Source organism: Macaca fascicularis, chromosome 1 (genome assembly GCF_037993035.2).
Source record: "Macaca fascicularis isolate 582-1 chromosome 1, T2T-MFA8v1.1".
In the NCBI taxonomy this organism is placed as follows: domain Eukaryota; kingdom Metazoa; phylum Chordata; class Mammalia; order Primates; family Cercopithecidae; genus Macaca; species Macaca fascicularis.
The window spans coordinates 37,647,369-37,672,638 of record NC_088375.1 but is presented as its reverse complement, the minus strand read 5'-3'; the positions used below and the strand labels follow the sequence as shown (position 1 = coordinate 37,672,638).

Sequence of the window (25,270 nt, the reverse complement as noted above, 5' to 3'; positions counted from 1 at the left end):
CTCAGGAGGCTGAGGCAAGAGAATCACTTGAACCCTGGGGGTGGAGGTTGCAGTGAGCTGAGATTGTACCACTGCACTCCAGCCTGGGCTACAAGAGCAAAACTCCTTCTCAAAAAAAAAAAAAAAAAAAAAAAAAAAAAAAAAGTCAGGAGTGGGTAGGAGGCCCTGTGGGGAGGGGGACTGGGAAGGGCTGCTTTGAGACCAATTGTCTCTATGTGCTGGGGCAGGCCCAGGCTGACTGGATGTGGTTTTTATTGGTCCCCTGAGAGCTGGGGGTATTAGAACCCAACAGCTATAAGTCTAAACTGTGACAAGTCACGACCAAGTGGGAGATGTGCTCTTTTGTTCCTAAAGCAGGCATTAAAAAGGAATGAAAGAATCAGAAAGCCTTGGGTTCAGTAGACCTTAGGAGCCATCTATATATCTAACCCAATCTCCTTATTTTAAGATGAGGAAACTGAGGCCCAGTTTCCAAAACAAAACAAAACAAATGAAAACATGGCACTGATGCTGGAGCCCAGCCAGTGACAGTCCAAATGGATATGACAGACAGGTGATCACCTGAGTGCACCCCACTAGGGTGGAGGGAAGGAGGCACTGAGCCTTTAGGGTGGCATCAGGTAGCCAGCCTTTCAGACCGCTTCCCTAAGCTGGCAGAAGAGCACGACCTATATGTGGGCCAGTACCCCTTTCCCCACTCCCACCCTCAGACTTCTGAAAGGGGCAGCTCACCTTTCATCACACATCTCTGCCTCCTTCCTAAAGTTCTTTAAAAGGATAGCTTTGGGCTGGGTGTGGTGGCTCACGCCTGTAATCCTAGTACTTTAGGAGGCCGAGGCAGGAGGATTGCCTGAGCTCAGGAGTTTGAGACCACCCTGGGCAACATGGTGAAACCCCATCCCTACTAAAAATACAAAAAATTAGCCAGGCTTGGTGGCAGGCACCTGTAGTCCCAGCTACTCGGGAGGCTGAGGCAGCAGAATCGCTTGAACCCAGGAGGTGGAAGTTGCAGCGAGCTGAGATCACGCCGCTGCACTCCTGGCCTGGGCAACAGAGCGAGATTCTGTCTTCAAAAAAAAAAAAGGATCACTTTGAGAGACCTTGGTAGGTTTGCTTGATCTGTTGCTTTTGAGATACCCCATTGAAGATGTGCCATGAGGGATGCACATGTGTGTGGAAGGAGGGAGACGGAGACACAGTCATTGAGAAATGGAAGCAGCAAGGGCCAGGACACAGGCCGACATGGGTGTTTTCTGGAGAGACAGGGTCTGGCTGCAGAACCCCAAACCACATGAAGACTATGCTGCATCCAGGGTCCCCCGAAGGCCCTCTGGAGGATGGAAAATTGGGAAAGATGACAAAGGAGTCATTGTGAGTTGGATTCAACCCCAACTGACACTTGGAAACACAATCTCTCAGCAGGGCCATGTCTCTGAGAGCACCTGCACACAAAATTTTAAGAGAGCCTCTGTGCACCAACAGCGGCCTCGTGAGGCCTTCTTAGCACCTGGGGCCTCCACTGTGTTCAAGACTGGGCATGGATTTGTTCCTTCTTGGCAAGAGTCCTCTGAGGTGCACATTATCCTATCTTGAGTTCTGATCCAGAAGTGGGGGGCCTAGTGTTTTTAACCTAGCTGCCTCCTTCTTTGGGAGAGTATGGGCAAGACCCCATGCACCTTACTGTCTTCATTTTCCTGGAAAAGCGGCAAGCTGGGAAGTTTGCCTGGTCGACAGATACAGAGCACCAGCCACTGCACCCCACGCTCCGCCGTACAGAGTCAGGGGCCACCCCCATGCTCCAGGCATAACCACCTTCTCTCCACCTCCCCTCTATTTCCCTCAAAATATTTGATCTCCTTTTTCCTCCTCATGCCATTCTGACTCTCAGTGGCCTTTCCAGGGCTAGAGCATGTGAAAATCTGCTGCGTCCGCCAAACATTTTGAGGGCAGGAGGCAAGAAACAGCAGCAGGTACAACCTGGAGAAACCCCACCCATCTTTTCCTTCCCACCTGTGGGATGGATCCTTGCACCCATCAGTCAGCCCCAGGACAACAGGGCTCTTCAGTAGGACCTGCGCGATAGGAAGCCCACCACCAGCCATCAGCTGCCACTTGGTTCTGGAGTAGCTCCAGTAGACTGGGGTGTGAGCCCCACAGGCAAAGGCAGCAAAGAGAATAAACTGGGGTCCCCGCCCTGCTATTCCCACCACCCTCTCACTCCTAGGCCTGGAATCCTGGCCCACTATGCACTAAACCTGCCCCAGCCCAAAGTACTTGGCAGGCTCCAGTGGCGGACAGGCTGGGGGCCACGTGTCATGATGGGACTCCAGGGCGTCAATGAGCCTCTCCCGCAGCGTCTGCATGTCAGCACCAGCCACTGTAAATGAAAACAGGCGTGAGTGGGGTGTCAGGAAAGCAGAGCTGCTTCCACAGCACACTTACCACCTTCACTCTCAGAAACAAAGGGCTGAGGGCGCAGCCAGCTCTGACAGAGACAGACGAGGCATCAGTCCTTCCCTGTGCTAGAAGAATGGGGCTTGAGGGGTCCCCCTGTGGCCCCAAGCAGTGCAAGGACACCCATCGCTCAGACAGGAAAGGATCTCTCAGAACTGGGAGCCATCAGGACATTCCCCAAGGGCTCTGGTCTGGTCTCTGGGTACCAACCCCATTGTGAGAGGAGAGCTCTTCTGGGAATATGGTGCCCTTGCCCCGACCCTAGGGCCCTGGATACGTCCAACCTGAAGGGCTTCTTCAACCTGCCTTTCCCTAAGGCTGACTGAGAGGACAGTTTTAGGAAGACACAAGTTAGACTTCCCGGGGGGAGCACCTCACCCTCGACCCTGCCGACTGCCAGGGCTTTCTCCACCCCAACAGAAACCCAGGCGAAGAGGGAGGTTGGGGGAAGAAGATGCTAACAGGACAACCAGAGTTGGGCACCCACCTGGAAATACTGCTCCCGAGCCGTTCTTGGAAAAGGCCTTGAAGAACTGGAAGCAAACACACAGGCGGGCATCAGTGATAGATAGTGGCCAAGAGTGCAGCCACTTACTGCTCTGAAAATCTGCCTACTTATTCAATGCGGTAGTTGGGCAAATCACTTAATGTTGTTGAGACTGTTTTGTTTTTTTTGTTTTTTTTTTGGTGACAGAGTCTTGCTCTGTCACTCAGGCTGGAGTGCAGTGGCATGATCTTGGCTGACTGCAACCTCCGCCTCCCAGATTCAAGGGATTCTCCTGCCTCAGCTTCCCGAGTAGCTGGGACCACAGGTGCCCGCCACCACGCCTAATTTTTTTTTTTGTATTTTTAGTAGAGATGGGGTTTCACCATACTGGCAAGGCTGATCTCGAACTCCTGACCTCAAGTGATCCGCCCACCTCAGCCTCCCAAAGTGTTGGGATTACAGGCGTGAGCCACTGTGCCCAGCCGAGCCTGTTTCTTCATCTGTAAAATGGTGAGTTGGGGGGAGGTTGCTCTAGGAGCTGGACACTGGCTCCCTCCCGTTACCCTCCCATTCACCCCTCGGAAGCATCCAGGGATCCTGTGGGCAGCAGCTCATACACTTTTCTCCACGAGGGCCATTTCTGGCCAAACGTGGTGACATGCACCTGTATCCCAGCTACTCAGGAGGCTGAGGCAGCACAGTACCTAGCATGTAATTACTGACAAATACTTATCGTATGGATGAGTGATAAAGTACCATTGCTGTTTTCCTTCGCAGACCCATCTGAAAATATGAAGTGCAGGCACTTCCTACATCCCTTGGGAAATGTCAGCTTGCTTCTAGGTCAATGTGCCCTTGCTCCTTACTTGGGAAAAGGGGCTTAGAGGCTGGTGTGTCTGTCCACTGAGAAGTCCCAGCCCGACACAGCAGACACAATCAAGGAAGGGATCTCCAGAACAGATCCTCTTGAAGGGAGAGCCTGAGTCCCTGGAAAACATGCCTTGCTACAGACTAGCTGATTTAACACATCACTTTGTTCTCTTTTCCCACGTACATGACACCCCAAGCCTAGTCTGTCACCTCCTTGGGGCACGAGGACAGAGAGAACAGAGCCTGACTCCTGGCAATCTGGGCTTCTGCCCAGGCGGCAACACAGCTGCCAAGGCTTTTGCCTGCGCTCTTCCGATTCAGGAGGGAACACAGTTGAGTTGTCCTGGAAGCCGGCCACTGAACTGCCTGGGGAGAGCCTGCAGGCTGGGAAGAGGCTTCTTCCTGTGGGACCCTAGCCTCAGGGCCACTTTTCACTACCTTGGGCTTCTGCCTCCAACAGCCAAACACTGGTTTCCTTCTCCCTCCTTGGGATAGAGCTGTTTGGCCTTATCCTAAGCTGGTGGCTGAGAACAGGCCCTGGGCTCCGGCAGACCTGGTTCAAGAACTGGTTCTGATTTTCTCTTGCTGTGTGACCTCAGGCAATGCATCAACTGCTCCGAACCTTCGCATTCTCATCTTTGAAATGAGGATGACGCCATCTACCTTGAAGACTTGTGAGGATTCCATGACCACACACCTAAAATGCTTAGCACAGTACCTGGTGCATACAAGAAGGAACCGGTAAACGTTAACTGCAACATCATCACCCACCACCAGCATCCTCTTCCCTCCTTCATACCTTTTAAACACTAGGAACCATGATCAGCTAGGACTTGTTTGTTACAGCCATTTGTAGGCAGAAAATCTGGAAGCCACCTGCTACCCTCTCCCACATGAGGAACAAAGGCTGCAGAGGAGCCACCTGTCTCTCCCCACCTGCAACCTTCTGCTCCCTGTGACCTCCCCTGGCCCCTTACTCCTGCTCACTGCTTTACTCTCTCTTTTCAAAACATTAATACAAACTTTTATCGTGGATGAAAACCATCCACTTATACATACCACACATATTTAAATAGTGTTCTTTACAGTTATTTAATTTTATTTGCCTAATACAATTGTTATTCTAATACTTATGAAAATGATCATAAATTTCCTTGATTATGAGATATTGATAATGTAAGTTACAGTATTTATGGACTGATACTTTTTCATAAACAAAATTGAAGATACATCTATTTGAGGTTTGGTTTGCCGACAAATAATAAACCAGGTCAGGTGCAGTGGCTCACACCTGTATTCCCAGCACTTTGGGAGACCTAGGAGGGAGGATCACTTGAACCCTGGAGTTCAAGACCACCCTAGGCAACACAGTGAGCCCCCATCTCTACAAAAAGTTAAAAATTAAAAATAAGCCGGGCACGGTGGCTCAAGCCTGTAATCCCAGCACTTTGGGAGGCCGAGACAGGCGGATCACGAGGTCAGGAGATCGAGACCATCCTGGCTAACACAGTGAAACCCCATCTCTACTAACAAATACAAAACAAACAAACAAACAAACAAAAAACTAGCCGGGCGAGGTGGCGGGCACCTGTAGTCCCAGCTACTTGGGAGACTGAGGCAGGAGAATGGCATAAACCGGGGAGGCGGAGCTTGCAGTGAGCTGAGATCCGGTCACTGTACTCCAGCCTGGGCGACAGAGCGAGACTCCATCTCAAAAAAAAAAAATAAATAAAAATAAAAATAAATAAAATAAAATAAAAAAGAAACCCGAGGGAGATGTTGTGCTGCAGTTATTCATAATGATGGTGCTCTTGTTTATTTACAGACAGGTTACACTTTGACTGGTTTCTACACACGAGAACAACACTGACATCATGAAGCCTTGAACTGGGTGGCTTTCCCACAGCTACAGCTGTTATTTTCACCTCTGAAAAGTAATACGGTCATTTTTTGTCATCAACCATCAGGTCACTCACATCTGAGCAGGTGCCCACATTAAAAGGGGCTTGCATTACTTCCACCAAAAGGCAGCCTCTCCAGGCTGGGTGTGGGGGCTCACACCTGTAATCCCAGCACTTTGGGAGGCCGAGGTGGGTGGATCACTTGAGGTCAGGAGTTTGAGACCAGCCTGGCCAGCATGGTAAAACCCTGTCTCTACTAAAAATACAAAAATTAGCCAAATGGGGTGACATGCACCTGTATCCCAGCTATTCGGGAGGCTGAGGCAGGAGAATTGCTTGAACCTGGGAGGTGGAGGTTACAGTGAGCTGAGATCACGCCACTGCACTCCAGCCTGGGTGACAGAGAGAAACTCTGTCTCAAAAAATAAAAAAATTTTAAAAAGGCAACCTCTCAAGATCCCAGCAACCACATGCAGCTTGGAGTCTGACCAGGAAGCTCGGTCAGCCAGAGTGGCCCAGGGGGGTGCAGGGACCCCAAGAGCCTCTCCCCAGGATGCAGGCTGAAGGGAAGGCCCTGCTGCACCTCAGCTGTTCCCTCTGTCCTCGGAAGCTTCGCACCCACCTCCCAGGCCAATGTCTCCTCCAAGCTCTGGCTCCCACGCCTCACGCTCCTCAGGAACTTCTTCCTAGCCACCTCACATCATTCCTCTTTTCTACCACAGCCCCCCCTAGGCCTACAAAGAGATTAGAATCCTTCTAGTCTAAACCTTAAAAAAGGAAAGGATGGGAAGGGAAGGAGGATGGGGATGAAGAAAGGCCCTCCTTCCTTCTCCAGCAACCGCATTTCCTTCCCGTGTCCCCATGCTGCCAACGTTCCTGGAACAGTGTCTGCCCTTGCTCCTTGGACTGCTCTCTCGCAATCCCCACGACCCTTAGCTGAAGCCATTCTAAGGAAGCTCTGTGGTGACTTTCTCTTCAGCCACTGTAGTGATCTCTCCCCACCCTCCCGGCCTCTCTGTGGTAGTGTTATTACTGCCTGCTTTGTCCTCCCATGGCGAGCATTCGTCATCTTTCGTGCCACATTTCGTGGTTGCTCTCCCTCATTGCCTTCATGTTGCCACCCTTCCCTGGTTGGCTTGACACTGACCAGCCCTACTTGGCCACCATTGCCCTGGTCCTAGCTTCACTTTCAACTGCTCTCCTGTGCCCACTGCCCACCCCCATCTCCTACCCCGGTCTCTCCTACAGCCACACGTCAGGTCCTGACACTCCTCTGTTTAAAAAGCGGTTGAAAGCAATGTCACAAAGAAGTTGCTCAATCTTGTTTCTAAATGAATGAGTGGATAAAGGGATCAATGAACAAACCTATCATTTGTCCCTTGCCAAAGCCAATGACTTTGTTTGTCCAAATGATTTGCCAGCTAAACCCTCTGCATCTCAGTGCTCCCCTGTCCTAGACTCCTGGTTCTTTCTGGTGGCCTCCACCCAGGTGTCAGGATGCATCCCCTTCCCCACCATCCCCAAGACTGAGTCACCCCTCTCCCAACCTGCTTTGCCACCTGTGTTTACCTCACCCAGCGACCGGTCCTCCTCCCTGCCACCCACACCATCCCCCTCTTCAAAAACCTGTCATCCAGTTAGCTGACAAGTTCTGTGAATTCGACCTCCGTGTTACCTCTTCAAAAGTCCTCTCCTCCACCTGCCTTGTCTAGACCAGGCCTGACAGACGATGATGTATTTTTGGGTCACCACATCAGTCTCCACCTTTAATGCTCTCAGAAGTTTTAGTGTACTCAATCTTTTCATTCTCCAGCCATCTTCCTCACTGCTACTAAGGTTAGTTTTCTAACGCACAGTTCTGAACATTTTGCTCCTCCTCAAATCTCTTCCATGACTCCCCACTGTCAATGAATAATGTCCAAACTCACTGCATTCAAGGCCGTCCAGACTCCAAACCCAAACTAACCTCACACTGTCCTCCATTCCCACCACTCCAGCTGCAATGAACTTCAACCTGAATCCATTACCCACCCATGCACCCACCTTTGACCAGGAGGCAGGATGACATTTTATTTATCTCTGCAAGCTCCACAGTGTCTGGCATCTCTCAACAGACATCTGTTCAGCTGAACAGAGAATCTCTGCCCTTTGATCACCCTGGAAGCTCATGTGGAAATCAAGTCAGGGCACATTTTTGTCCTCTGATGAAAATGTATCCTTATTAAGTCAACCATGGAGGTGTGTGCCCTGCCCAAGGGAAACCACCACGGCTCCCTGGAAGCAGACAATTAAGACTTCGGGAGTGTGTTTCTTTCCTCAGGAGCAGTCATCACCCATCCCTTTTCTTTCATCACTTTACACAGGAGCTTCTGGAAGACCTCCAGCCGCTCCCTAATGGCAGAAAACCAGGCAACACCCGGCTGGTCTTCACGAAACTACGGAGTGACTGCTTTCTTGGGGTCAAAAGAGCTCAAGAGAAAGCACACTTCCCAGTGGTGACACCGATGACATTCAATTCCAGCTTTTATAACATGTTTTAAGGAAAATGGTCTAGCCTCCAGATATTTATGGTAAGCCCATGAGGATCCACCTTAACCACTTCCAACACTGTGGATGATCCTTGGAGAAGACCCCACAACAGCAGCTGACTGCTGAGAAAGGGGCCCACCTCCTTTTTCCAGAGAGAGACAGGAGACATCCTGGAGTCCTGCCTTCCTCCCCGACATCTCCCCTTCTAGCAAAAGCCACAAAAGGTAACAGCCCAGATTCTGTACCCTCACAGGGCGTCCCCGCTCCCAAACCTGCATTCAAGGACCTGCCATTTCTGGGCTCCCTCCTCCCCCAGCTCTGCCTCATCCCTCAACATGAGCCTCTGCCCAGCTGGACAAGTCTCCTCAACACGCCACCTCACCCTGCCCACACAGGGCCTTGGCTCTCACCTTCTTGCCTGTGAGGCCCACCTACACTCCTCTCTCCTAGCCAAACCCCAATACCAAGTTGAGGTCCCCTCCTACACGAACTCCTTTCTGACGAGTGAAAGAGTCCCGTGAGCCCAGCAAACTCCTGTGGCATTCCCTGGGAACCTGTTGCGGCTGCCTCTCACTGGCCATGGGCTCTGGGGATCTCACGCTCCTGGCCTCGCCTGCAGTGGTGAGTGCGGTGCTGGGCACCCAGCAAGCATGCCCGCAGTGGCTGCTGACAGACAGATGGACTGCCACACAGTCCAGCAGCGGCCACAGAGCAGCTACCAGCAGCCCCATGGGTGGCCCAGGAGGAAGATGGGACAACAGGAAGGAAGCAAACTTTTACTGAAGTCCAAATCACACCAGCGTGGTGTGGTGGCACTTCCATATGGAAGACCTCACTTCACACTTGGCAACGGTCCTCTTAGGTGGATGTTATCACCCCATGTTTACAGACAAGGAAACTGGGGTCCACGGCTGGGGCACTGATAAGTGACTTTCCAAGCCACATACAGTAAGCAGTGAGGCCAGGATTTGAAACATCACTGATCTCCTCAGAGCCTTGAAGAGGGAAGATCCGCCCTTCCCCACCCCTATGCTGCTGTGCTGTGTACCCCTTGTTCTGGCCAGGCCTTTGGCCATCAAAAGTCCCATTCTATTCCCACTGAAGGGCACTCCTGAGGCCCACGGAGAAGCCCCTTGACTCGGAAGTTCCAGCCTCTAGGTCACCAAGCTCCAGTCAGAACCTGCAGCCAACCAGCCCCTCCCTCTTGCATACCTTTGTTTCCTTCCAGTTGGACTCTGGCTCCAGCCTGATGGGGACCTGACACAGCCAGCCTGCCCTTCAGGCTCAGGTGTTTACTAAACAGGCTGGGCTGGTAGAAGCTCACTGTTTGCTCATGTTGGCAAGCGGCCAGAGGCAGGTCAGTCACACATGCCACTGGGGGAGGCCAGACTCTTGTGTGTGGGCCTGTCCCCATACCAAAAGCACTCTCTCCTCCCCCTGCTTCACACGGGCCCTCGCCTTTCAGCTGCCCTGGCCTTTCAGCTCTTCATGGGCAGAGTGCAAGGACAGGCTCCAGCCCCCAGGGGGCAGCAGGCAGGGCAACAGGGCTATGTCTCTGCCCACCAGCGGTCCCCAGGGCAGCTCTGCTACCTAAGGATCTGGCCACGATGCCCAAGGGCACCCAGGCTCTTCATGGCCCCGAATCTCTGGAGATTGGAATCTGTTTGAGTAGTGTTTTCCAAACACTAGAAACAACCTTGTAATGAGCTGTCAAATCAATGTATTTAATCACAGCCGTATTAAAAAAAAAAGAACAGAAAATATCACAGTTTAACTGCACTCAGTAAGAATTAATCTGAAACTTGTGTTCTAGTGATAATAGATACATACCAACTTTGGGATCACAATGTAAAAATGTGTACTGCTTACAGTTGGTCACAGTAAGAAACTATTTGAGAGCTGCTGCATAGGACCTCAGAGCAGGGACCTGCCAGCTCAAGCCACTTGGCCTATGGACTGGGCACTGAGTCTCCCCTGGCCAAAACTGAGCTGCAGGTTCCTCAGGAGAGGCAGGAAAGGCTGTGCCGGGGGAGGCCACCGTGTTGGTCTGTGGACAGATGACTACCAGACTGGCCCTGCCAGGTGCTGCCGTCTGGAGACAGGGGAAGGCTGAGGAGCGCAGCGAGGGCCCTCCCAGCGCCCCTCCCACAGCCAGCCAGGCAGTTCAGGAGATGGTGACTCTCACCTGAGGCATCCAGGCTGCGTGTGCTGCGTGACATGGGGTGGTGCTGAGGAGCCTCTGACCTGCTGGGCCTGGGCCACCTCCTTCATCCCTGCTGTGCCCAGCCTCTTCCAGGCAGAGTCAGAAAGCCCAGGTATCAGGCCCTGGCTGTCAACTGGTCATCCTGCCCTGGCTGCTGTACCAGTGTCAACCCCTCCCCTGGGGGCTGGGCAGTGGCTGTACCCCTGTGCCCCATGCTCACTGTGAGAAAAACATCAGCCTGTGAATGACGGTTCCTGCTGCCACACTAATTTGCCCACAGCTTCCCACTGAGGGCTGCTCACCTGGTTCAGCCAAAGGAACAGAGTGCCCTGTTTGAATATTTTCAATTACACACCTTAGGGCCAAGGATAGCGCCATGTCCCTGCCAGGAAGGCCTTTTATTTCAAAGGGATGATTGACATGCAGTCTCTCTGCTGCCACTTTTCAATGACGTGGCAGTAGCTGTTGGTTCACCACACTGTCCAGAGACCAACCTGGTCTCAGCTAAACCCGGGGCCTGGGGGGCCCTGACCCTATGTGGTAACAGTTTAGGAAGGGACTTCTATTAGGTGTGGAAACCCTGAGTCCAGGGGGCGTTGCACTGGGCTTGAGTAACAGAAAGGTCACATGGAGTTAGAGCTGGACGTTCCTGGTGGAGCCACGGCCTTACTTCCCGGATGGATGCTGCTGGGGTAATTAAGCTGTGTTCTGGCTCACAGTTCTGTTTGAAACTTGGCCGCCCCCACCCCCAGCTCAGAGGTATCTTGTTCCAGGGACAATCCTTGGCATTTCAGCTTTCAAAGGCATTTCATAATTATTCTTAATGGCTACAGAGGAAACTGCTTTTCTAGATGCCATTCTGGTGGAAGGGTACATATTATTTACAGCTGGTGATACAGAGACAGAGATTCGAATTTGGCTTCTCTAATCTGGAAGAAAACTAATTGGATTGGAGCCAGGCCTGAGCCCAGGGGAGGGCCCTCACCATAACTGTAGCAGCCTTGCTGCTCTGGACTATCCAAGGCCTCCTATTTGAAAGCCTTGGAAGCTGTTCAGACATTAATTAAGCTGTTGATGCCCTGCGGTGGGCAGGCTGGCAGGTAAGGCATCATCAGAGATCTCGTGCCACTTTCCACCAGAGCTGGGGTGACAGAGCCCTCATGCCTTGGGTATGATAATTCCCGTGCCAGGGATCCCTGCTGCCTGAGGCACTGACATACTGACAGTGGGGTGAAGCTATCCTGACAGGTCCCTTCTCAGCTACCTGTGGTTCAAGGCATTTGCCTGAGGAGGCTGAGGCTTGCCAGAGTGTCTGGGGTCCCTTTGTGGAGAACCACTAGGCTCCTAGAGTCTGACCCTGCCCACAGATGGGTCAGAGCCTGAATCCTGGTTTTATAGAGTTAGATCAGACCTCTAAGGCTTGGAGGTCAGGAGGGAGAGCAATCGAAGAGGACCTTGGGAGCTGGGAGCTCTCACCAGCCCAAGTGATGATCACCTCCCAGCTCAAATCACAGCAGCCGAAATCTGCCCATCCAGACACCTCCCACATGGCCCTTTTCCCTTATAAAGGGAAACAGAGCAGGCCTAGCCTGCCTTCCCCTCCTGTCAGTCACACACCCTCACAGTTGGGAAGCCAGGGATGTTGAAGTCTCTGCAGACTGCGCTGTTGGTCTCCTCAGCACAGTCCAGGGCAGCGAGATTCAGGGCCGGCCTCCAGGCTGAAAAGACAAAAAAACCCAAGGGTAAATAAGAGGGGCTGGCACCCCCTCTGCCCACCCATCTCCCCCAATGCAATGCCTCACCCCTGCCAACCCCACAGCACCTGATCCCAAAGCTCTTATGACAAAGGTCACACCTTCCTTGGGAAAGGACCTCTGAGATATTCCGGCTGGTCTGCATTACGATAGCATCTCTCAAAACGGAACCTGTGTTTTAGGTGATTAGCATAAGTAACACTGCCTCAGAATGGTATCTGTTTCCCCATTACTACTATGTGAGGCCAGGGATACGGGATGAGAGATGTTGAAGGAGTCTGTCCCGCTCCTCGCCACCCCCCACCCCCACGCCCTGGGAAAAGCCCTGGTATCGCCTCTGTCCCTGGGGCCCTAAATGGGATCAGTTCAGAAGGGTGGAGAACATGCCTTAGGGGATTTGGAATTCCCCAGGGGACTCTTGGGGAAGGTTCCTGGGGCCAGAGGTACTGGTAGTGGGCAGAGTTTGAGTGACTGGGGTAAAGGGTATCAGGAACTGGGTCCCCAGCCAGAAATGAGAGCATCTGGAATCCAGGAACTGTGGGGAAAGAAGCCTTGAGGCCAGAGTCTGGCAAATTAACCTTGCCCCTGCATCAGGCCCCAGGTCAAAAGGCTGCTGGCCGCTGAAACATTGGCAGAGAGAATAATGGCACCATTCTGGGCCACAGCCCAGAATCTGAGAAGAAACAAGCTCATATACCAGGCAGCTCTCCTGAGCTCAGATTCCAGGTCAGGTGCCCCGTGAGCATCCACCAAAGTTCCACCCACACGGAGGCTGCTCCAGCTGGAAGCCAAGGTGTGCACAGAGGAAGTCACACAAGCCGTGAGAGGGCAGTGACGGGGCCAAATCATGTGGCACAGAACTCTCAAGTTTGGACCCAGCCAGGAGAGGTCGGCCCTGCAGACCAAGGCATGGGCTCAGCAGGAAAGGTGGAAACAGAGCTGAACCTAGACTGTCGGTCCAGTGGGCAGGGAACTTCCTGAGCAAGGTGGAGGGGGAGAGGATGGGCAAAGACCATGCTGCCTGGAGAGGAGGGTTTTTGGGAGGCATGGGAGCCAGAATAGAAGGGAAGAAGGGGCCAGACTGGGAGTGTTTGCCTGGACGGCTCAGGATGACCTCCATGGCAGCTGGACCCACCTGCGTCTCTGGGGCAGATGAGAGGAGAAGGAGGCCTGCCTGGTGGCAAGCACAACTTCCATTTGAAGCTCATGCCCCAGGGGCAGGGAATGGAATTTACACAGGCAGCCCACCTAGCACCCGTTACGTACAGAACACTAATATCTGAACAACATTCCTGACGGTCACAGTTTTAGCAGGACCTCTGACCCTACCTGATAAGGTTTGGATCTCGTCTCCTCCAAATTTCATGTTGAAATGTGATCTCCAATGTTAGATGAGGTGAGGTATAGTGAAAGGTATTAGACCATGGGGGCAGATCCCTCATGAACAGCTCAGCTGTGCCCTTGGTAATGAGTGAGTTCTCACTCTGACTTCTTGTAAGATCCGATTGTTTAAAATAGGGTGGCACTTCCCAACCCCCTCCTGCTTCCTCTCCTGCTTTGCCTTCTGTCATGAGTAAAAGATCCCTGAGGCCTCCCCAGAAGCTAAGCAGATGCTGTGTACAACCTCCAGAACCCTGAGCCAATTAAACCTCTTTTCTTTATAAATTACCCAGCCTCAGGTACTTATTTTTAGCAATGCAAAAACACCCTAATACTCCACCCTAGAACTTAACTCCTTACAATGTCTGAGAAAAACACAATTGCAGAAGGTATCAGAGCTCCTAAGAACACCTTATGCCTGGGGAAGGAGTATTACCCTCACCTCCATGAGACAGATGCAGGAAAAGCCTGGCACACCCTGATGCATCCCTGGAAAGAAGGCAACTAAGTTGGCCCCTCTTGGGGCTGATACAAGGGAGGGGGCTCTGGGAGCTTGAAGGAAGGCCTGTGGCCACAACACCCCCTTCTTTCCCCACCTTTTTTGCTGGTAGTCTGCTTTTGGCATTGCAGCTTCTGGACTCCTTGTAGGAGGGAGGTGGCTGGGGAGCTGGGGAGAGGAAGTGGATGGAGGTATTTACCAGAGTCAGACTTCAAAAGTATTTAGCAGAGTCAGGTGAGCCACATCCTAGGATGCCATTTCCCCAACTTCCTCAACACCCCCCACCACACACTTTTTGGGGAGCTTTCTTGACTCCCTTAGCACACAAGGATAGCAACCTGAGCCTATCCAAGTATCTGCAAGCTGGGGTGCATCCTTTGGCTTTAAACCTCACCTCCAAGGTAGCCTGTACAAAGGCAGGTATGGTTAGGGCCTGCTGCACGCCAGGCCCAGGATGCAATCCCTCTGCCCCTACCATGGGATTGCTGATCCCAACCTGCCTCCACATCCTGTCCACTCTCCCTCTGAAATCTCTTCCCCCACCCAAACCTCCATCTCCTCATGCCTGTCCTAGGTTGGCATGAACCCATGATCTGGTTTTTTACTGACCTCACCTCCAACCTACCCTCCGTGTCCCATGAGCTAGTACAGGTTCTCATGGCAGGGCCTCTAGAGAAATATCAACGTATTATTTCTCTCCTGGTGAGGTTCTAATGTGCTCCACCCCTCACTGGCCTCTCTAGCCATCAAATGATCTTTTCTTTCTGTGGATCTGAGTATGTCAATCTCTATTCAACAGTCTCTGGGGGCTCTAACTAACTTTAGAAGAAAACCTACAACCAGAAGGCGGTTCTTCTTTTGGCCTCTGTCCACATATCCAGCCTCCTCTTACAGTTATTTTACATTAAATTAAGTCACAGATATTCATAAAATAACATTTCTAAGTAAATTAAAATACTGAAACATTAATTGCTGAACATAAGTTTAAAGTATATATGCTTTGGCATCTTGTTTTTGTATGGCATAGAGAATACAATTGGGTCTGTAATAAGCACAAAAAGCTGAGGAAACATGTTTCTAGAAATTATGAAATGGTGAATGTTAATGGAAGACAGTTCACAATGCTTGCTAGTTTTCACTAGAAATTAAGATTACTAAGGAGTAAAAACTAATTAATATAAGCAACTAAAACTAGAAATAATAAGGGACATAATTCTGTATGCAAGGGAAGTATGGCATGGTTTACAAAGGAAGCCATAAAATATAAGGATGTATTTTGATTAAGGGAAAAAGAGTCATTTTGTTCTAGAGTGACTGGTTATTTCACAATGAGAAAGAGGAAGAGTACAGGACAAACTAACGGATACAAGGAAGTTGTGAAGAGAAAAGAACTTCAAGTGTGGTCAAATGGGCTAACTTATAGTTTTTGTGTGTTTTTTTAATGAGCCTTAATATCAAAAGTACACTGATGAAAAATCAGAATTTGGTCCTCTCTGTTAAAACAAGGTTTTCTTGAAGTATTGATCTGTTCTTAAAAGGAAATAGTGAAAGATTTTTCTGTACCTTGTAGGTAATTATCCTAAGAAGGATCCTTTGTTTTATCAAGATGATTCCCTGTGCTTCGTGTTGTCTTTATTAGGTCTTTGATTACTTAAGAAAATAGAGTCCTCTCTATAAAAGAGCTAAGATTTTTTTCTGCAACAGTGTAACATTCTATATTTTCCTTTTGAAATCTTTTAATTATCATTCTGGTTAGATGAATGACTGTGACTTAACAGTGACCTGTGATCCAATTTGATCAAGTGATTTTTTTGTTTTGCTTTTTTGTTTTTGTTTTGAGATAAAGTCTCACTATGTCATCCAGGCTGGAGTGCAGTGGTGTGATCGTGGCTCACTTGTCTGCCACCTCCTGGGCTCAAGTAATTCTCCATCTCAGCTGCTTAAGCAGCTGGGCCCACAGGTGCACACCACCACACCTGGCTAATTTTTAAAAAATTTTCTATAGAAATGGGGTCTCCCTATTTTGCCCAGACTGGTCTCGAACCCATAGGCTCAAGGTAACCTCCTGCCTCGGCCTCCCAAAGTGTTGGGATTACCGTCATGAGCCACCATGCCCAGCCTGATTAAGTGTTTTAATTTTAAACCTTTGCTATTTTGTACAAACTTCCCAAAATCAAATTCTAAATTAAGGCTTTCTGAACTTGAAGTAACTTTGGAACATTCCAGAGGGCCCTGGAACATCTCAAAGATTCTGCAAAGGAGAGATATTAAACTATAGTTAGGCTCATTTGATGTATTAATTATATGGGAAGCATTGTCAAACAAGAAATGATGTTTAATCTTCTTTGAGTTATATTTATTAATGTATATATATAATTGTTACTAATGTGTATCCCCAAAATTATATGATATTCCTAGAAATATGATGTATTATCAGCCTTAATTTTGGTTATTAGATTAAAATGTTATATGCACAGCAATAACCAAATTTCCTTGTCAATTGTGTCATTATTATTATGAACTCTCATCAGATCTTTACCACAAACATTTTAAGTCTTATTGTCTACAGTTAATTGCTTTATTCTGTTTTTCTAAAAGCTTTTTTCTAAGCAACTATAATCCTAAAGTGCTTCATCTTCAAGGAGATCCACGGAAAAGTCTCTGATAAGTACCATTTCTGATAACTTTGAGATAATATGATTGGACTAGCAAAGAATTTCCAGAACTCTAATGAAAAAACTGATGGGTCTGCAGAACTGATAACCAAGATCAAGCAGAACAAGAATTAATTACATGAGACTAAATGAACCAATGAAGAATTATGGGTTGTTATGGTTTTTAAATTTGAAAAGTTGTTGGTTCTTTCTAATGTTTTGTTGTCCTTATTTAAGAAAACTTATTTTCTTTTAAGTTATCTATAGTTTTCAGCAAGTTGGTAAGTATACTCTTGTGAACAAAAATGGAAACATTTTCTCCCTATAAGACCTCTCTGGAATTCAGAAACTATTTGTGAATATTCTTATTTTTATGGCAATACTGTTATTTGCATAAGTTCAATAAGCATCTGCTCTCTTTATAACAAGATACAATAGGAAACACTGGTGATGTTACCGAGGTTTTGAGTGTGATGCCATACTTGAGAATATATGTACGATGAATCTACAGGTACTGCAGGTAAAATCTAAAGTTGGGCTTGGTTTGGCTTCCTAGCCTTGAGAGGTTATTAAAAGTCCAATCTGAGATTTCCTATCGATAAGTTCCAGCAAAGCAAACTTAAGAAGAGCCTATGTGATCAATCACTATTCTTGCCACACTTATATAAATAATCAGGCCAAGTTTGATGAGACTAAACATACTCTGCGAGCAAATTAGTCTTACCCTGACTATTCTATTCTATTTTATTTTATTTTGGATGGAGTCTTGCTCTGTCATCTAGGCTGGAGTGCAGTGGCGCGATCTCGGCTCACTGTGACCTCTGCCTCTCACTTACCCTGATTATCTTTGGTAGAAATGGGGGTGACTACAGAGAGAAAAAATATGTTCCTGAAGAAAAACTATAGTACATCTGTTATTAGATTGTAGCCTTGTTGATCATTTTCAAGTTTTTATCATCTACCTATAAGATGGATTGCATCCTGAATTCTTCCAGTTTCTTCCAATAACTAGCTACAATTCTCCAACTAAGAACAAGAATTGTTCTGTGCCTAAAGCCCTAGAAGCAGAAGCTGAACAACTTCAAGGGACAAATCTCATGCCTGATGTGTAAGCCACACAAAGAGTTCACCAAAATGCCCAATGCCATAACCAGAGACAATCAAACTGCAAACCAGGACAAGAAGTTGACAATTTCATGCTTTCCCAAAACATCTGAACAAGAGATTCATTGGAATAAGTCTTCCACTTTATCCTTGATTATGTCTACCTTTTTTTGTCTGCCAGGATAATGCTGTAGTCAGAATTTCACAATCAGTGGCTTCTGGGAGTAACTTCATGAAATGTTGGATTTGTCACACTCAACCCAGATCTTTACATGACCAAAGGGATCCTTTAGTCCACCCAGGGGGTAACTTCCACAACATCCCTAACACAACTATTGTTCAAACTGTACTAGTGGTCCCTTTTATAGAGTCAGACTTTTAGACCCATGTGTTCTTACTCCCTGCTTTAATTTAACCCAGTCATGGGATGCTAGATAATAGAAATGCTACCTATTAGCGGAACAGGGAATCGGTGCAATTGCTGACACTTTTTGTTGCACATGGATAGATACATAGGGTATTGAGACTCAGTCGCAAAAAATGAACAAATAGTACTCGGTTAAAAAGGGTAAATTCAGGCCGGGCGCGGTGGCTCAAGCCTGTAATCCCAGCACTTTGGGAGGCCGAGACGGGTGGATCACGAGGTCAGGAGATTGAGACCATCCTGGCTAACACCGTGAAACCCCGTCTCTACTAAAAATACAAAAAACTAGCCGGGCGAGGTGGCGGGCGCCTGTAGTCCCAGCTACTCCGGAGGCTGAGGCAGGAGAATGGCGTAAACCCGGGAGGCGGAGCTTGCAGTGAGCTGAGATCGGCCACTGTACTCCAGCCCGGGCTACAGAGCAAGACTCCGTCTCAAAAAAAAAAAAAAAAAAAAAAAAAGGGTAAATTCCTCATCTGGCTCACTCTTTCATCTCTTCGATTTTAGCTGGTTTGGTTCATGGGTCCATGGCTAGGCGGCATATTGTAAACTCTCAGTATTATCCTGGGGAGAGTCATTATAATAGTTTCCCTGTTACACTGTATCCTCTCAAAAAGTCTTAAACGTCTTTATGCAGCCATCTGCCGAATGCTAAATGGTCTCTCTCCAGCGTGAATGATCAAAACTCCAAGTAACACGTGATAATGAGCATACCTTAACCTATAAATGATGTGTTAAGACTGAAAACCCAGGCCGGGCGCGGTGGCTCAAGCCTGTAATCCCAGCACTTTGGGAGGCCAAGACGGGCAGATCACGAGGGCAGGAGATCGAGACCATCCTGGCTAACATGGTGAAACCCCATCTCTACTAAAAGATACAAAGAATTAGCCGGGCGAGGTGGCGGGCGCCTGTAGTCCCAGCTACTCGGGTGGCTGAGGCAGGAGAATGGCGTGAACCCAGGAGGCGGAGCTTGCAGTGAGCTGCGATAAGGCCACTGCACTCCCGCCTGGGCGACAGAGCGAGACTCGGTCTCAGAAAAAAAAAAGGCTGAAAACCCAAAATGATGATTACTAAGAGTAGTGCTGATGTTCTGTTTTAGTAACACTCTCACCTAGGTGACAACCTGACCAAAAGGGGAGAATTGTTAAATATTTCTAGGAGGCCACTGGTGGGGACTGAGCTCCTTCCTGCACAAGGCCCAAGAGACCAAACCACGATAGAGTCCCTCAAGCTGAAGTCCCACGCCACCAAGCCAAAACTAAGCTGTTGATCTGACCTTCCAAGAAATCAGGAGAGAGTGAGATAACAGTCAAATCTCCAAACAAGCCAGTTTCAGCCAACATAAGGAAGTCTCTGCTTTAACCTTTAAAAGCGACCGAAATAACCCATCTGATTTTTGATCTGTTTCTGTTTTCTTCAGCCTTTTTCTGTCTATAAAGCCAAACTCCTCTGCTCAGCTCATCAGAATACTCATTTTGTAAGAGAGAATGTGCTGCTGCCTGATTCTAGAATCACAATAAAAGCCAGTTAAGATTTTTGATTGTGGTGTAATTTTGTCTTTTGACAAGTAACAGGAGATGGAATAGAGAAGGTCCTTATCTGAGTGCTCCATTGTTAAAGCAAAGCTGCATTTAAGCTTTACTGTCAAAGCAATGCAGAGTTGAGTGACAGAGACTTTCTGAAGTGTCAGGTGACTTAAATGCCTAACACCAAAATGATCACTAGTATCACTCCAGCTCTACCAGTGGGGAGAAAACCTTTTCCTGGTGCAGTTACTGCTCTGAACAGAGTAATTTTTGTACCTACAACAGAATAAATGGACTAATGGAGAGGGGAAGGGTGGCAAGGCAAGAGAAGCTGGACAGCTGTAAATTTTGGAGTGATGGGTGAGAGGATGCCCTGTGGTGAGGGTGTTGTGGGGATTCTGCTGAGACCCCTCTGGGGGCTTGGTCTGGAGTCAAGGGCAGCGTCCCCTGCCCCACTCACAAGTTCAGGGAAGGCACTGGGTGGAGTAGGAAGCCTTGCTTGGAGTTTAACTGGTTGCAGCACCGTGAGCTCCACATGTGTCTCTGGACCTCTGCTTCCTCCTGGATCAGCGAGGGCCAGGATGAATGATCTCTAATGCCCCTTCCAGCTCTGACAACCGTTCAAGTGCTGGATGGCAAAAAAACTCTTAACAAGAAACATGCAGCCTCCGAGTGTTAAGTGGGTCTGGGCTTCAGATGTAAGAGGCACAGATGTACCCAACCACAAAGAGCCAGCGAGACCTGGTGGTCTAGTGACCAGAAGCTACCAACCCTCAGCTCTGGGACTCTACACCGAAGTCTTCAGGAGTTCTCCTGACACAGGGTTGGTTTATGCCCTGTCCAGCTAGTCAGCACTATGCGGTCACCAACTCATGCCTTCCTTCCTCCTTGCTGACAGTTTCTGGGCAGTGACATCACTGGATGGACAAAATGCCTTCCCTACCCCTCACACCTGGCTGACACCCCCAGTCTGAGTCAAGATGATCCACGGCACCAGCAGAAGGTTCTACACTCACACCGTCATTTGGAATCCTGTGAGGCTCAGGCCACTGGCCACCATGAACTTGCAGTGGGCTCCTACTCTGTACCAAGCTCTGGTGCTGGGAATCACAGGTACACATAGCAGATGTGGCCTGTGCCCTGGAAGAGAAGGGGGACAAAACCAACACAGCTCACTGTCACTCAAACACACACCTTACGAACCTCACCTTCGTAGCTTGGCACACACTGTTTTTCCACCTGGAATATCCTTCCTCCTCCACCCACCTCTCTACCTGCCCAGGCTCCAGAGAGCCAAAAAGAGCTGGAGTCAATGGCCTCCTCCAGCATCTGTGTAAACCTGGCAACTTACTTATCTGTTTTAAAAAAAAAGAGGAAGACAATATCCATAGCTCAGATATTTTCCGGGGTAAGGATTGTCATAATAATGGCCTGTGAAGGCCCTTAGCAAACTGCTGGCATAAGGCAAGCGTGTAATAAATAACCACTGGCATGAAGGCCTTTGGTGATGAGATTAGCCCTCTGTGACTTTCCTCCCCTGGGTTCCTACAAGAAATGGCTGAACCACTCCTTTGGCCTTTTTCAAACACAGCTTTGTAACAATTGCCAATTTTCCTTCTGTGAGTAGTTCATTTCCCCAACTGCAATGCAAACAATGCTTATCACTCAACAAATATTTGCTGATTGATTAGCCAGTGAATAGCAATGAAGGCCTAAATTGGATACTACCAATTTCCCAAACATATGGTGGGAGCTGCTCTGTAATAGAAAGGGGGTGAACCAGGTTCTCAGAAACACATGCTCAGCCCCAGGGCAGCATCTGCCCTAGAGAATCTACTGCCCTAGTCACTGAAGAAATGAACCCTATTCAGTCAGATTAAATGCCTGAAGCCAGCCAAGTATGGCTGCAAAATTCTTCTCTCGCCCCGTGACCTTCACTCTGTCTCTGTTCCTGCCTCAAGATACAGGTGTCCTCAGAAGAGAGCATGGGCCATACTCACACAGCCCAGGGTGGGATGAGAGCAGCCCTCTGCAGGCCCACAACCAATCTTTCTCAAGAAACCTCAGGACAGAGATGAAGTGAGACCAATCCGAGCTTCTTAGCAGGGCCTCACCAGCGAATACCCCTTTGGGTTAGAGTGGAGGACATTCTTCATTGCAGGCTGACAGCAGATTCTGCCAGTGCCCTCCCAACACCATCTGGTTCAAGGGCTGACACACCAATGGCTCACAGGAGACCTCCAGCTTCCACTGAAATCTCCCACCTCCCATTTACCCTGGATCATCCCCACAGGCTTTGATCCTTCCATTTCCTTTTCAGAGGTTAAATTCTGATTTCGCTTTCTTATTTTAAAGAAAGGCTCCATGCACTGGGGAATCCCGTTTGGAAGTGGTAACCCTCATACAGGAGCAGACTGGGTCAGTATCTAGATATGCAACTCATAGAAAAACTAAAACTCTGCATTGCAAGAGGCTAAACATGTGAGTCAGCTGGAAGCTAATCTTTCCCTCCAGCACTCTCAAGAAGGAAGAAATTCAAGACTAAGTCCATCTGCAACCATTGAACACCTCTTGTAGCCTCAAAGTGGAAAGTGATCAGGGAATTTTTATGATGTTCATGCCCACAATGTCCCCTGAGATTTACCTTCTCTTAGGTGTTCCACTTCCATGATCCGTGTTCTTTCTTCCTCCTCCCCTGACCAGATGTGTTGACATCACTCCTTCCCTGACCAAATGTGTTGAAATGGTGTGAAACACTGCTCAGAAAGGCTGGTTCAGCTAATGGGACCAGTGAAGTATGTGGGCAAGTGTAAACTGGAGGTCAAAACTGCTTATAAGTTTCATTTAAAAATAATTTTCGGCCGGGCGCGGTGGCTCAAGCCTGTAATCCCAGCACTTTGGGAGGCCGAGACGGGCGGATCACGAGGTCAGGAGATCGAGACCATCCTGGCGAACACCGTGAAACCCTGTCTCCACTAAAAAAATACAAAAAACTAGCCGGGCGCGGTGGCGGTGCCTGTAGTCCCAGCTACTCAGGAGGCTGAAGCAGGAGAATGGCGTAAACCCGGGAGGCGGAGCTTGCAGTGAGCTGAGATCCGGCCACTGCACTCCAGCCTGGGCGACAGAGCGAGACTCCGTCTCAAAAAAAATAAAAAATAAAAAATAATTTTCCAGGACCATGTGGCTAAAAGACGTAGGCATGGTTCCATCTAGCCACTTCAGAAACCAATCTGCAAGCTGCTCAGGAAAGAGGGAGGATGAGTCTGAAAACTAACATCTACAAAGGCACTATTCTACCACAAAGAGTTGAGTTTATCAAGAAATACCGACAGCAGAGAAGGAGAACAAGGGTTCCAGTTCCGCTTTCTCTAGAAAGATGCCTATTTCCAAAGACGCCCACAGTTCTCATTCAGTGACCATTTCAGGGCAGGAGCCCGTGCTAGCGACCTAGCACCAGAATCAGGAAGTAGCTCCATTCAGAGGCAGCAAGTCAGGAACAAATCACTATCACTACACCACTCCCGCCCGCCAAATGCCCACTACCTGGGTTAGGTGGATGTGTGACACCACAGGAATCTTTAAATTGTGGAAAGGAAACTATGAGACAATGTATGCCCAGTACTTAGTAAGGTGCCTGAAATGATAGGTGCTCCGTAAATATTAATTACTATTATTACCATAGTTCCTCGACTCTAAGTCTTAAGTGTTTCAAAATTTTAGCATTTCTGTAATAGAGTTCCCCTTAAAATCTCTATACATGTAGTGGTTTTTTCCTATCCTTCTACCCCTTGGGCTGTCACAAAATGAACAGTGTGTCTCACAGCTGATGTCTTGGAATCCAGGAAATATAGTTTTGATGCCCCAACCTGTGATTGGGAACACGGAGCAAGAGCCAAACATGCACCAAAGGCCTCTGGGTGCATGGAGTTAAAACATTAGGGTCTGAGCGGGGGAAGAGAGAGAAGGATGTGGCCCGGAAGCTAAGGAGCTGGAGGCGGCAGGTCAGGAGAGGCCCAGAACAGAGATACCTCCATCAAAAACAAAAATGAGAAAGGAAGTCTATGTACCACTTCGGTCAACCAGTCGAGGGAGTGGAGAAAGGTGGTGGGGAGGCAAAATGAATGCCCGTTCCCTTTTCTCCCCAGCACTGACCCACAGCAGCTAAGGAACCTGGCAGGAAAGCGACATGGGTCCCTGGACGAGAGGAAGAGGACTGCCACAAGGCTGGACCAGGAAGCCGTAAGGTGTCAGCGGACCATGCGGAGGAAGGAACAAAGGAGACCCCTCTCTGGGGAGGAGGCAGTAACCTGGCGGGGGACGAACCGGGCAAGCAGGGCAGGTCTGGGGGACCAGGCCGCGGAGAGGGGAGAGAAGCTCCGGATGAGGGCCAAGAGGAAAAGGCAAGGGAGCGGGAGCCAAAAATGGAGATGAGAAACATGAAGGTGGGGGTCGCGGGATGCGCGGAGAGGAAGAGGTGGGCGGAGGTGACTGGAAGAGGGACGTGCTCCCGGAGTAAGGGGCTGCCCGCGGGGCAGGTGGAGGGGTCGGGGCGGCGGGGCACGGGGGAGCGGGCTGCCGCCGCTTCTCACCTTTGACGTCTTCGGCCAGCGCCTTCCACGTCGGGGCGAAGGCGATGCAGTGGCCGCACCAGGAGGCGAAGAACTCCACGGCCCAAGCGCCGCGAGAGCCCAGCACCGCGCCGCGCACCGTGTCCGCCTGCAGCAGCGTCAGCGGGTCGGAAGGCGAGTAGAGCGCCGAGCGCGGGGCCGCGCCAGCGCCGGGAACCGCGAGCAGCAACAGTAGCAGCAGCAGCAGCGACGGCAGCGGCCCGGAGCCGCGGCCGCACCTCCCCATCCTCGGCGCTGCGCTCACCACCACACGCAAGTACCGGATGAGTCGGGTCCCAGCGCGGCTGCACCGCCTGCCTCCGCCCGCAAGGAGGAGCCACGTGGCCCCGCCCCTGAGCCCCCGCCCTCCGTGGCCGGCCCCGTCCCCCCACCCCCCGCCCCGCCCCTCAGGCCGCGCCTGGGCCCAGGAGCGGGAGGGGCTGAGCTTGCTGCTGGGGCTGGCCGTGGCCGGGCGGTGAGCCATCCTTTCGCGGTCCGCCGAGGCCTCAGAGCTGCGCAAGCCGGGTTCCCGCCTCAGGCCCCAGGAGGCGAGGTGTACAGTCCGGTCCCTGGAGCTCCATCCCCAAGGAAAGGAATGGAGCGCCCGCTGAGCAGTCGCTGCGGGGGCCTCGCGGAGGTTGTTTGGCCTGTCACGGCCCCCGTATCCAACGGAAGAGGAGTCCGTTGGAATAGACGACCCGGATTTCTGCTGTTTTAGGGCAGTTCCTGGGCTCCCGCAAAGCGATGAGAAGTTGTGAATTAGATGCAGGTGGGAGAGAAAAGGGACGCGTGGTCTGCGACCACCAAGACCCCACAGGATCAGATGCACCCACCCCTGCTGATGTCCGTGACCATCTAAAGGGGAACATCATTTGAGGGGC

At 49.9% G+C, this 25,270-nt stretch overlaps 1 protein-coding gene across 3 annotated transcripts in view; it reads right to left on the bottom strand.

Annotated features, from left to right (window-relative positions):
• The window catches only part of QSOX1 (quiescin sulfhydryl oxidase 1), a 44,348-nt gene extending 19,673 nt beyond the window's left edge, over window positions 1–24,675 (bottom strand). For all 3 annotated transcript variants that reach the window (XM_005540145.4, XM_005540146.4, XM_005540147.4), the window contains exons 1-4: window positions 24,372–24,675; window positions 12,062–12,162; window positions 2,942–2,987; window positions 2,275–2,377 (exon numbers count right to left, since the gene is read on the bottom strand). In XM_005540145.4, coding sequence (XP_005540202.1) covers window positions 2,275–2,377; window positions 2,942–2,987; window positions 12,062–12,162; window positions 24,372–24,636 — 515 coding nt within the window. In that variant the 5' untranslated portion in view covers window positions 24,637–24,675. The remainder of the gene's footprint in view (window positions 1–2,274; window positions 2,378–2,941; window positions 2,988–12,061; window positions 12,163–24,371) is intronic.
• Window positions 24,676–25,270: the final 595 nt, after the last annotated feature.